This window comes from Euprymna scolopes, chromosome 44, assembly GCF_053919585.1.
Source record: "Euprymna scolopes isolate OS-2025 chromosome 44, ASM5391958v1, whole genome shotgun sequence".
Lineage (NCBI taxonomy): Eukaryota > Metazoa > Mollusca > Cephalopoda > Sepiida > Sepiolidae > Euprymna > Euprymna scolopes.
In genome coordinates, this window is record NC_136525.1 from 12,648,995 (window position 1) to 12,661,066 (window position 12,072).

Sequence of the window (12,072 nt, forward strand, 5' to 3'; positions counted from 1 at the left end):
GTAGCTTCTTCCCCAGAACCGCTAGACTTTGGAATTCCCTTTCGGATCCCTGCTTCTCCAACTCTACTGACATGCAGAAGTTCAAGTGTAACGTGAACAGACATCTTGCTGCCTAATACCCCTGATACTTATGTCCCTGATAGTAGCCCCTACATCAAAGTGGCAATGTGCCTTGTTTGGGGGGAAAATGTAGTAAAAGAATTTTAAAATTTTATGATTCGGCAAGGTCAGGCACCACCAACACGATCATCAATCCCCCCCCCCCGGTAGTTATAAATAAAATGCTGACTAATTGAAAACAAATTCCAAGAGGAATGTATTATATAAAGGTGAGTTTTGTGTGTGTGTGTGTTCAGCTAAAGAGGAATGGGCAGAGTAGAGGAGGAAAAAGATAGAAAGGAAGAGCGATGGATAAATGAGTTTATTAATGTCGTTGGCTTACCTTGCCCAGTGATCGGATCTAAATAGCTGCCAGGCCGACACATCTCACAGAATTGGCCCATGGTGTTATGTTGACATTCTTCACAAATCCCAACCCCCTTCGGACAGGCACTGTGCCCGTTGCACCCACAACTCGTATTACACTCCAAACCTGTCCAACCGATATCACATTGACATTTGTAATCTGGCGCACCTGAACATTTCCCATTCACGCAATCATAGTAACACCTGGGGAGAGAAAAAGAAAAATATTGCAGGGGTTAAAATCAATATTCAACATTTTCGAATACTTACTGTACTCTCAAAGTAAAGTGTGTGTATATATATATATATATATATAACCTTCCACCAGACTATCCATTCACGTGAAATCACCTTTTTCTTCACCATATTCCCTCTGCTTCACTTTTTGTTATCAAGTAATATCTATGACTTACTTGCAGTTTTATCAAATACTTTTGCAAGCAAAATCCAATCCCGCATTTTGCCAATTCCTACCCTCTGATGAGAAGGAAAGTATTTCTTTGAAACTTTGCGGATTAAGTACTATCCACTTATCAAGTGTTTCCTTTACAGATTAAAGATTCAAAGTGTTTTTTAACATTTTATTAACTGTTTGCTCTTATATATATAACGAAATGGATCTGTAAAAAATGTACCAAAATTCTAACATGCTGTTTTGCATGAAAAATAAAGATTTGAATCTTGGAATGTAATTATATCGTAATTCTTTTATACATGTTCTGTTATACTCAGCATAGATTGAGTTTCAAAAATAAAAGGATTGGTATACACAATATTTCAAGCTGGTTATAGCTGCAAATTAAAGAAATTATTAATTGACTCTGAAGGAAAAAGTAGGAATGCGTCATATTGTTGATTGCTTGTCAGGTGGCTTGGTGTGGAAACGACCGGTAATAAGTGCCTTTTCTTTCAATTGAAAAAAAAAATCTTGTGTCAAATTTCTCTCCTTTGTTTAATTGCTAGACTTTCATGCAGAACGCCTGGATTAGCGTGTTAAAATGTAACAACCATATTACACTGTAACTGTTTTGGTTGGTGTGGATCATCATGAGTGGTCTGTGTTCATCCTTGATTGCTGTGTGTTCTATTGGAGGAGCTGGCTCAACACATCCTAGATGAATTCCGCCAAAGTTAAATAAAAAAAAAAGTTTGTACACATTGTGCACTATTTCTAAACAATTTATCGTTTTGTTCAGTTTTCTTAATGTGTTTTTGTCAACTATAGTGAAATATAATTGAAAAAAACATTTTTCCAAAACAACACATGACGATGCAAAGATAAGTGGGTCCAGCAGATGAGGCTCGTTCTGAAAAATCTGAACAGTTAGGTCACATGACATGTGACACCGGTGCTTCTACCATTATTGACCCTTTGGTTGCAATTATTTTTTTTTTTATTTTCACTTGTTCGTTATGTTTATAGTAATAAATGTTCAAAATTTCTTTGAATTTTTTTTTCTTTAATTCTTTGAATTTAAAAAAAAATTTAACTTTATATTTCACCATTTCGTTTTTTTCTTGTGTCTAACTCTGCCCTCGTGGGGAGGCAAGTAAATAGGAAGTAATATGGCGGCTGAAAAACATTTTTTTGACCACCATAAAAGCATTACAATACATTTAAATCCTGAAGAATTTCCGCCATGCGCACTTGTTCTAAGTTAACTAGCCACTACTTGTGTTTCAAACTTTAAAAAAAAAAAAAAAAAGAAAAAGAAAGAAAAAAAGAAAAGAAAAAGAAAGAAAAAAAGAAAAGAAAAAGAAAGAAAAAAAGAAAAGAAAAAGAAAGAAAAAAAGAAAAGAAAAGAAAAAGAAAGAAAAAAAGAAAAGAAAAAGAAAGAAAAAAAGAAAAGAAAAAGAAAGAAAAAAAGAAAAGAAAAAGAAGAAAAGAAAAAGAAAAAAAGAAAAGGAAAAAGAGAAAAGGAAAAAGAGAAGAAAGCGCTTTTAGGCGCCCCTATTATCCCAAAGAACCAGCTATGTAAACACTTTGCAATATTGTTCAATAATTATTTTTAAAAAATTCTTTACAATCAATTTTTATTTAAAATTAAGAAGTTATTTTCTAAAATATTTTATTTATATATGTTTCCATTTTGTTTTTAAATAAAATTAAGAAATTAATTTAAAAAATATTGTTTATATATCCATCTTCATTCAAAAGGGTTACTTTTTGGTAGCTTCACCGGTTGTTAACCTAAATTTTCCAAATGTCAGAACGAGGCTCGCCTGCTGGACCCACTTATCTTTGCATCACCCAACATATACATATATATATATATATATATATATATATATATATATATGGTTCGTTCATATTAATTGGATCCTTCTAACTACTGTTCTGATCTTGAGTGCTCTTTTCACAATATTTCAGTTCATGTAACCTCCGACTTTTAGGTGTTCTTTGCCAAACTCGGCATGTACCTCTTTTCCTCTACAACAACATTCAGTGAGTGCCATCACCAAATTTGGCCATTTTGGGTCAGAGTTGGTCATTAGTATCTGGTGATTACTCTGGCGAAGACACTAAGTATTAAAAGGTCCTGTCCAACAAATCTCGACTTCCTCCAGATTGTGAAAAGATCGAAAGGGTAAATTGTCCGGTACTGGTCACCAAAATCTGTATCACTGAAGAGAACAAAGGCCAAGGATGGAATACTGTTGCCATATCTGGGCAGGAGCTGCCAAAAACAGCGTATCATGCCTTGACAGAGTACAAAATAGACTTCGTGGTTTAGTGGGGGATGCCCTTTTCTCTACCCTGCAACCCCTCTCCCACAGAAGAGACGTTGCGAGCCTATCCTTGTTTTATCGTTATTTTCATGGCAGGTGCTCGTCTGAACTCCAATCCCTGGTCCCCCCTCGCCAATCTTTCACGAAAAACACCCGTCTAGCTGAATCCACTGTGAAAAATTTCCCCCACTCTATATCTGTGCCTAAATCAAAACGCGGATTTCATGAACAAAGCTTCTTTCTTAGAACTGCACGCCTGTGGAACTCTGTTCCGTCTGCCTGCTTCCCTCCGGACTACAACTTGGATGTCTTCAAGTCTAATGTTAACAAATTCATAATGAACCGCCCCCCCTAATTAAACACTTCATCAAATCTCCTCACTAACGTAATGTACTTGCAATAACCCTTATCCCTGAGTGGCTTCCGGGCCTTGATAAGTGGTGATCACTATGTAAAAAAAAAAAAAAAAAAAAAAAAAAAAAAAAAGGCCATTTTAAGCCAATGGGAGAAAGGATAACACTTTGACTGGTCTTTCTCAATAAGTAACATAATTTACTTGTCAAAACATTATATACCAATTCTCCACTTTGGTTCTTAATATTCATGTCTGGACAGCACTAAGTCTGGGTTAATTCTTTAATTTAGCTATTTCTACCCTAAACCAGAGCCTTAGTCTCTTAACATCGTGGAATCAGTAGGCAAGCAAAGCAGAGTTACTCCCTTAATAGTGTGGATTCGGCAGGCGAGCAAAGCAGAGTCTGAGCGGTTTTCAAGTTTAGCCATTTTAAACCTACGTCCGAGGGTCAGTCTTTTAATGGCGTGGAGTAAGCAGGTGAGCAAAACAAAGTCACGGACTTGTGTTAAGAATTGGACGGGCATAGCTCCATCTCCTACCCCAATAGAATTAAATTCATAATTCTTAATACATCATCAGTAATATTCTACAATTCCCAACTCTGGAGAATATATTATCAGACCACGAGTGGCCAGTGGACTTTCAAGCCCACGCCTCTCTTTTCTATTTTTTATCTCTCCCTGTTACCATGAATGGGAGGTTCTTCTTCCTCCTCTTTTGGGCCAGTCCTCGAAATCACAAATGTGTTTCCTTAATTTGCATTAAACAATCTTTGTTTAATTTGTTATCAAAACCTCGGTCATAGGAAAGAATCCATAGTAAACAATTCAATCATCAGTTATAGCTGCGAATGAGTGTGGTCACCCTTTCAACCCTGACAAACAATATACCACTTGACACGTTTCAGGAAACTGTCAGCATCAGTCAAGATCCTAATCTTTGGACATGACAATAAAATAAATTAATCTTCCCCTGCTGCCATGATGAGATCACCCTTGTGGGAAGATGCTTACCATGCCATGTAAAAGGGCCATTACATTTAAAACTAGTGTCTTCGCATCCTACATTAAATTATAAAGGTCATGATGTTTTAATATAATTTAAAAACAGATATGCCATATGATAATCTATAGTCTTTCTGCGTTAATTCACTATTGAACTTTTCAAAACCCATTTCTCTTAACGAACTACTTTTTATGCTTACCAAATGATGGCTTTATTTATGTAATCACCATCTTAGTTTAAACAAAACATGGAATTTACACCTGACGAAGGATGTAGGTCTCAACTGTACACTTTATACTTATCCTGTTTCGAAAATTTAACTGAACGTCTTCTGGATGTGGAGCGTACAATGCCTACAACATATACTAACATAATAATTACGTAATACTTCTACTCAGTTATTGCTGATGGAACGAGGACAATTTTTAATTCAAACACAGTAGTGTTTGAATATACACAGCTGATCAAAAATTTAAAACCACTTAAAAATCTTTAAAAAGAAACCGTTTTTAAGGATAGATTTTAAACTCTTCCGACTTAAGGTTACTAATACTAAAATCTAAATGTTATGGAAACAAAAAGGTACATTGAAAAACAGTTATTTTAAAAATTGCATTTTTATTAAATTAGACTTTTTACATATGATCAAAATCATAAGACTACGGGTATAAAGTGTTAGATTTATGTTTTAAATCTCTCTCTCTCTCTCTCTCTATATATATATATATATATGAGCAAACAGTTAATAAAATATGTTAAAAATCACTTTGAAATGAGCTAAAAACATATTTAATCTGAAAAGGAAACACTAGATAAATGGATAGTCCTTAATCCGCGTAGTTTCGAAGAAATACATTCCTTCTCATCAGAGGGTAGGAATTAGCAAAATGCGGGATCGGATTTTGCATGCAGAAATATTTCCTCTATTTCCTATTTGGTTTTATCGAGTTTTTACATCTGGCTGAGATAATTTTATAAATATTAATTCTTTAATATTTATAATAATATACTTTAATTTTACCATTTTGGATCATTTTGGTAAATTTAATTGTAATTTTTATTTTATATATATATATATATATAAATAAATAAATAAATTGCAAAAGGGCGTGAGCATTTATGTCCACGAAAGGCTTTTTGGCTTCGATTCCGCAAGAAGTGTTCGCATACTTCCCAGATCATAATATCTGATTCGCAAACGGACATCGTCTCTATCTTTTTTTTTTTTGATCGAGTTAAACAAAATTCACACCATGCCGTCGTTTCATGCATTTGTTTGACTTTATCATATAAAGCGAAACTATTCAAACGCAAACTACAGCTCGACGGCCTGGTGATCGGCACTGCACCAAAATGAGATTAGTTCTTGGTCAATGGAGGAGGAAACCTTCCTATACTGAGAAAATTTCATTTTTAAGCAAATTGTTCACATTTGGTTTTCCTGTGAAAACAAATACTGATAGAAAAATTGTTCTGTCTATCCCTTTTTTTATGACCCCCGCAAGCATTTAACACACTTTTTTTCTGCCTTATCTTTCTGTTTATCACTGTTTGAATTCCAACGTTTGTCTCCATGGTATATTACCCAAACTTTCCTATCAGTCAACATTGTAACATGCAAGCTTTCTGCCAAACTTGGGAATCTTTTTGATGAACTTGGGAGTCTGTACGGAATTCTGGGTGGAGGCCTTATTTAATTCACAGGGGTAGCATGTTCTTATTCTGTCAGCCATGACTGGGTAGATGTCCTAAGTAATTCACAATGCTGTCCACACTGAGGATTGAACCTTCAACCTCCAGAAGAGTGTAACTTACAACTGAATTTTACCAAGTACCTCATCATCCATTACAAATCCTTGCAACAAGATACACCAGAAGAAGTTGACGTTTACATGGAAAAAAAACATCGTGAAAGTAACATTAACAACAAGAAGAGTAACCCAGAATAAATGATCGTCATCTCAATAATTTAGAAACAGAACTGTTGTTGGTTGGTTGTTGTTGGTTATTGCGGCGTTCAACCTGGATTGGTTAGGCTAGCTTCATCCAACAAATTCACCACATCCTGTATAATTAATTTGATATTAAAGAAACAAGCTTATCTTGCTTTGACAGAGTTCAAAATAGACTTGGTAGCTTAGTGAGGGATGCCCTTTTCTCTTCCCTGCAACCTCTTTCCCCACAGAAGAGACGTTGCGAGCATGTCTCTGCTTTATCGTTATTTTCATGGCAAGTGCTTATCTGAGCTCCAATCTATGGTCCCCCCTCACCAAACTTTCATGAAAAACACTCGCCTAGCCAAAACCACTATCAATAATTTCCCACTCTTTATCTGTGCGTAAACTTAAACGTAGATTCCATGAACAAAGCTCCTTTCTTAGAACTGCACGCCTGTGGAACTCTCTTCCGATTGCCTGCTTTCCAGCTGATTACAATCTGATTGTTTTCAAGTCCAATGTAAACAAGTTCTTGATGAACCGTCCCCCTAAGTAATCCAGTTTACAAAATTCCCACTACTTATGTTTACTACGCTATAATCACATTTACTAATGTATACCCATTAACCCTTATCTTTGAGTGGCCTCCAGGCCTTGATAAGTGGTGATTCCTGTGTTAAAAAAAAAAAAAAAAAAAAAAAAAAAAAAAAGGGCGGGGTGGAATAAAAAATAAAAAGACTCAGGCAACACAAGAGATATACAGCTATGAGGAGCTTATACCAGGATATTAATAAAAAGCAGGATAGTGAATAGATAGGATATATACATAGCAATCTAGCATCCCATTTGGAATAGGACTATGAATGTTTGGATGATTACAATGCTGTGAAAGAGGTACTTACGTTTTTTCGCATTGATTCGTTCCGTTAATGCCGACGAACCCGCGGTTGCATTTGCAGATGTAGGAGTTGAAGGTGTTGTAGCAAGTTGCGTTCGGGTGACACTTGTGAAGGGATAGGGCGCATTCATCAACGTCTGGGGCAACACCGTAGGCCCAGTGAGCAGGTTCTTCCATCGATAGATTGTGACGTTCTCTAACCACTGCTGCACAGTTCATCTGATATGCTGCACCTGGAAAAGGGTTCATTTTGCGTGTTAAATGCGTTGCGTAGATAAAGATCAAGCGACATGCGTGCTCGTAGTCAACAACAATTGCCGAACCCAAGGTTGATCCCATTGTTTTCTTACCTTTATCTCCTCTTCTGGCCGGGTTGCTGTCTCTCACATTTGAATAGGGTATGCTAGTAATATTTAATACACTTTTGTGCATTCATTTTTTTGCGGACTGTTATCTTCATAATTGTTTCACCACATTTCGGCCAACTCACCTCTAGCCTTCTTGCAAGGGGATAGGAATGTTGAGTCTTGTAACTATAACCCCCGGTAATTACTGCCCAACTCGGCCCAGACCCTGCGGGACCTGGGCAACAAAGTTCAAGCAAAAACCATATGTTGGGGGCAACCCCACATATAAGACCATTGCCCTTGTGGCAATCAGTTAATAGTTAATGTAGGGGAAAGCCTTCATACCAATTGTCACTATTCAGCTCCCCTACTCCCCAGGGAGCTGGTCCCCCTTTTCCCCAATCTCTCCACACCCAGTAATTACTGCCTTCTATAGTAGTTGTTTCACAACTAATCCTCTGGCCTGCTTTAGATAGTGGCACAGTGGATAGAGGCGTTGAGTCTATGGTTAGGTGAGCATTGTCTGAAGATGGTGGTTTTAATCCTACCCAAAGCAGGCCAGAGGATTAGTTGGCCAAAACCTGGTTAGACAACGACAACTATGGAAGGCAGTAATTACAGGAGGATCTAGTTACAAGACCCAGCCTTCCTATTCCGTCGCAGCTAACCACCTGAAGAAGGCCAGAGGAAAAGTTGGCCAAAATATGGTAAAACAACAACAACAATGAAGAGGATAACAGTCAGCAAAAAATGAATACAGTGTTTCTGTTCGCGCTAGGTATCCATACAATGGAAATATCTCACAGACTCCTATAAGGTTGTTGGTTGTTTTTGTTTTACGGCATATCAACCCTTTTCAGATTATTTAATGCCGAATCCAAAGATTTTGAACAAAAAATTTTTTAATAGAATATATTTGTTGTTTTCAAGTCGGTTTCTATTTAACCCATAGTTGGGACCCTAACAGGTACTACCACTCAGGGTCAGAGTGGACCTGGGAGCAATGGCATTTAAGGGGTGGCTCCACACTTTCAAAAGCCCACAATGTCTTAGGACTCTTTATATACCGTCCAGATCGTAATATGCACGATTTGCAAACGCGCGTCGCGTCTAGATTTATTTACATCGATTTTTACAAAATTCTTGCTATATCAGCTGGCCTCGTGTGTTGGGCTTTTTTGAAACTAATCTGAAATGAAGGCACTGTTCCCGGCCCTCGTGCCAGGAACGTCCTGAAAGCAATCAGACAACTGCTATTCAATTGGGCACTGCCCTTTTTATAGGAAGTGCCCCCCCCCCAACACCTTGGGGAAACAAAATCCAAAAAAAGACTGCCTCGCAGTAAAAGTTAACTGTGGTATTTCTATTTGACCTCATTTTTTAATCCTTAAATAAATTCAAACATTTTTCTGTTACTCTCTCCCTTGCTGGCCAAGCGGGGAAACATGTCAGGTTTTTTTTCAAGCTTTCTTTTTTTCCACTTTTGCCTCAAGGCTTCTGGTTCGATCCTACCGACCAACCAAAACTTTTTTTTTGTTACCACCCCCCACTCCACCAAACACACAAACCGACAAACACCTGGGCAACGCCTGGTACCCTTGCTAGTCTATTATCTAAATCTTACCTGTCTGTTTAAATGTATATATGTCTGCCTAAAACTCGACAGAGGCGACGGATTTTCACGAGATCGGTATCATTTTGAAGCTCAACCTTTCGGACAACAAATATCGAAAAATTGGCTAAAAACATTAATTCCGTCACCCTCAACTGGACACTTTTCTACAGGAAGGGGTTGCTTTTTTTGCTGATATTTTCAAAAGTCATCCTCTCTTTTAGATTGACTAGCCTTAATTTAAACCTTCGTCACTTCCGGTTTGCAATGGATGCAATGGCAAAGACAGTTTTTTTTTCACATTCTTTTCCTCCTTTGCAGTACGGGTTCAAGCCAGCCTAACTACCACCACTGTTTTTTTTTTTTTGCTTAAGACACCTTCAAACATCTGGGCAATGCCAGGCATCCAGGTTAGTTATAGTATAGAAATTAGAAAGCCAAATAATGATGTGTTTATATTTTGTTATTTTTTCTCTCCAAAATAAATTACTGATCTTAAAGAATCTTAAAACGAAATAATTTATTCTGAACAAAAAAAAAAAAAATATGAAACAATGCTTACACAGTGCAAATATTTTTCTTATTAAATAAAAAAAAAATTTTTTTTTAAATTAACTTTTTTTTTAAATTTTCAAAAAAGTCTGAATTCAAAATAATATTTTTTCTTATATTTGCTAGAGTTAAATGTCACTAATCAAGGAGACCAGTCCTGGGAGCCAATATTTGATTTCTATAAGATACAAAGAACGTACAAATAAACTTCTCTTAACTTCTTGATTTAGTAAAGCTATGAATGACATTATAGCTTGATTTTTTTAATTATTCTTATCTATCTGTCAATAGCTCAAACAGTAGGGAATGTGGCTGTAACGATAAATGTTTTGGTTTCTATTCTAGCTAATTGCACCCAGGTAATTTTATTTTTTAACTATTAAAATCAGTGAGATATATATATATATATATATATATATATCTACAATTATATTAATGCAACTTTGTGTGTGTTCATTCTTTATAGACTCCAAAACAGCTGAACAGATTTTCTTTAAATTTTACAGAACTTAAGTGTACAAATCTGGGAGTGATCCTAGCTAAGTTTTGTCTCAGAATACCACTGATAATTGCCGATAATCGATAATCAAAACCGTTATTTTAATTTATCTATCATCAGTAAAGCAAGACCAGGTGCCCCCCTACTAACTACGAAAGTTGCGACCATTTAAGAGTAGTCAATCCAAAGGAGACAATGACTTGAGAAAATGTTGACGTTATGGGTGAAGGAATTAATGTTTTTAGGCAATTTTTGGATACCTGTCACAACAATACCAATTTTGTCAGGATCCATCATCTATAAATATAAAAGTGAAAATGTATGTGTGTTCACTTTTTCTGTGTGTCTACAAAAGGCTTCTTTCAGAGAAGCGGTCGGTCGGTTCACAACTTTTTAAAACTTTTTATATCACATATAAATCGTAATATCTCATAGTTAATAACGAAGCTCGCCTGTCTATTTACTTTGCTCGATTTCGGGAAGATAAATATTCAACATTTGTCGCTCGCCGCATGTGGGTTAGTCTTTTTCCTATAACATCTTGGGAAGCGTTCCCGCAGTAAATGAAATACTATCCCGCAGTCAAACTTGACCTCATTAAGTCATTAAAACGGGCACCTGCCAAATCCAAGTAATTAAATAAATCCAAACGTGTTTCCGGTAGCATCTCGCGGTGAGGCAATGGTTAACGTCGCACTTTTTTTTTTTTTTTCACACTTTAATTTACAGCTTTGCCTCAAGGGTTCGGGTTCAATCCTCATACTTACCTACCAAAACATTTTTTTTTTTTTTTATTTTACCCCCCCCCCCGAGTTTCCACACACGCCTCCAAACACCCGGGCCTCGCTAGTCTAATTATAAAGAAAAAAAAAACTGTATATTGTACAACCCCTCTTAAAATTTTAACAGTAAAAGGGAGGTAATCCCCTGCCAAACTTTATTAGAGTTACCTACCTTTGTCAACCAAATTTTTTTTTTTTTTTTTTTTTTTTTAAACATAATGGGGGGGGGGGGGGCTCCAAGAATACAAAACCAGCTACGGAGCCAGTAATTTTTCTTCTTTATTTTCCAAGATGGCGACTAACATGCCTGACAAAGACCGAAGGCTATACAGACCAAAACGTTGCACAAATAATAGTCTCATCAAAATAAATAAAACTACTTTTTTTTATTTGCATTTTTGTAATAAAATTCATTAAAAGTTATAGTTTTGTACATGCATTTTTCTCCCTTTGTTCCAAGCAAAGTTGTTTTTATTCACTTGCCTTCCCACAAGGGCAGAGTTAGACGCACGGTCGCTTTTTAATGTGAAGAAAATCCAGCTCCCCCCCAAAAAAAGGGGCACGATGAATAGGAACAAAAATTATAATTGCCTCAGTCTAGAAGGATTTCTCCTCCACACTGATCGAGGACAGAAAAGGTGACGTGTAGTATCAGAACAGATACTACACTGTGTTCCTAGCGAAAAGGCGAAGAAACAAGGTTAAAACAAAAGTTGTCTCGCAAACCTAAAATGCACAAGTACCGTTTTAAAAAAAAAAAAAGAAAACACAAAGGACTCACATTGATAGACAACTAACGATTTAATCAGAAATGTTTTTGTTTTTTTTGTTTTTTGTTGCATTTAATAAAATAAATTAATAAATTAAGTAAAAGTGTAGAACTCGAAAAT

At 36.2% G+C, this 12,072-nt stretch overlaps 1 protein-coding gene across 3 annotated transcripts in view; it reads right to left on the reverse strand.

Annotated features, from left to right (window-relative positions):
* LOC145268692 (multiple epidermal growth factor-like domains protein 8) overlaps positions 1-12,072 on the reverse strand; it is a 242,133-nt gene that overhangs the window by 105,495 nt on the left and 124,566 nt on the right. For all 3 annotated transcript variants that reach the window (XM_080124209.1, XM_080124208.1, XM_080124210.1), the window contains 2 exons: positions 7,395-7,623; positions 443-669 (listed from right to left, as the gene is read on the reverse strand). In XM_080124209.1, the coding sequence (XP_079980335.1) occupies positions 443-669; positions 7,395-7,623 (456 nt within the window). The remainder of the gene's footprint in view (positions 1-442; positions 670-7,394; positions 7,624-12,072) is intronic.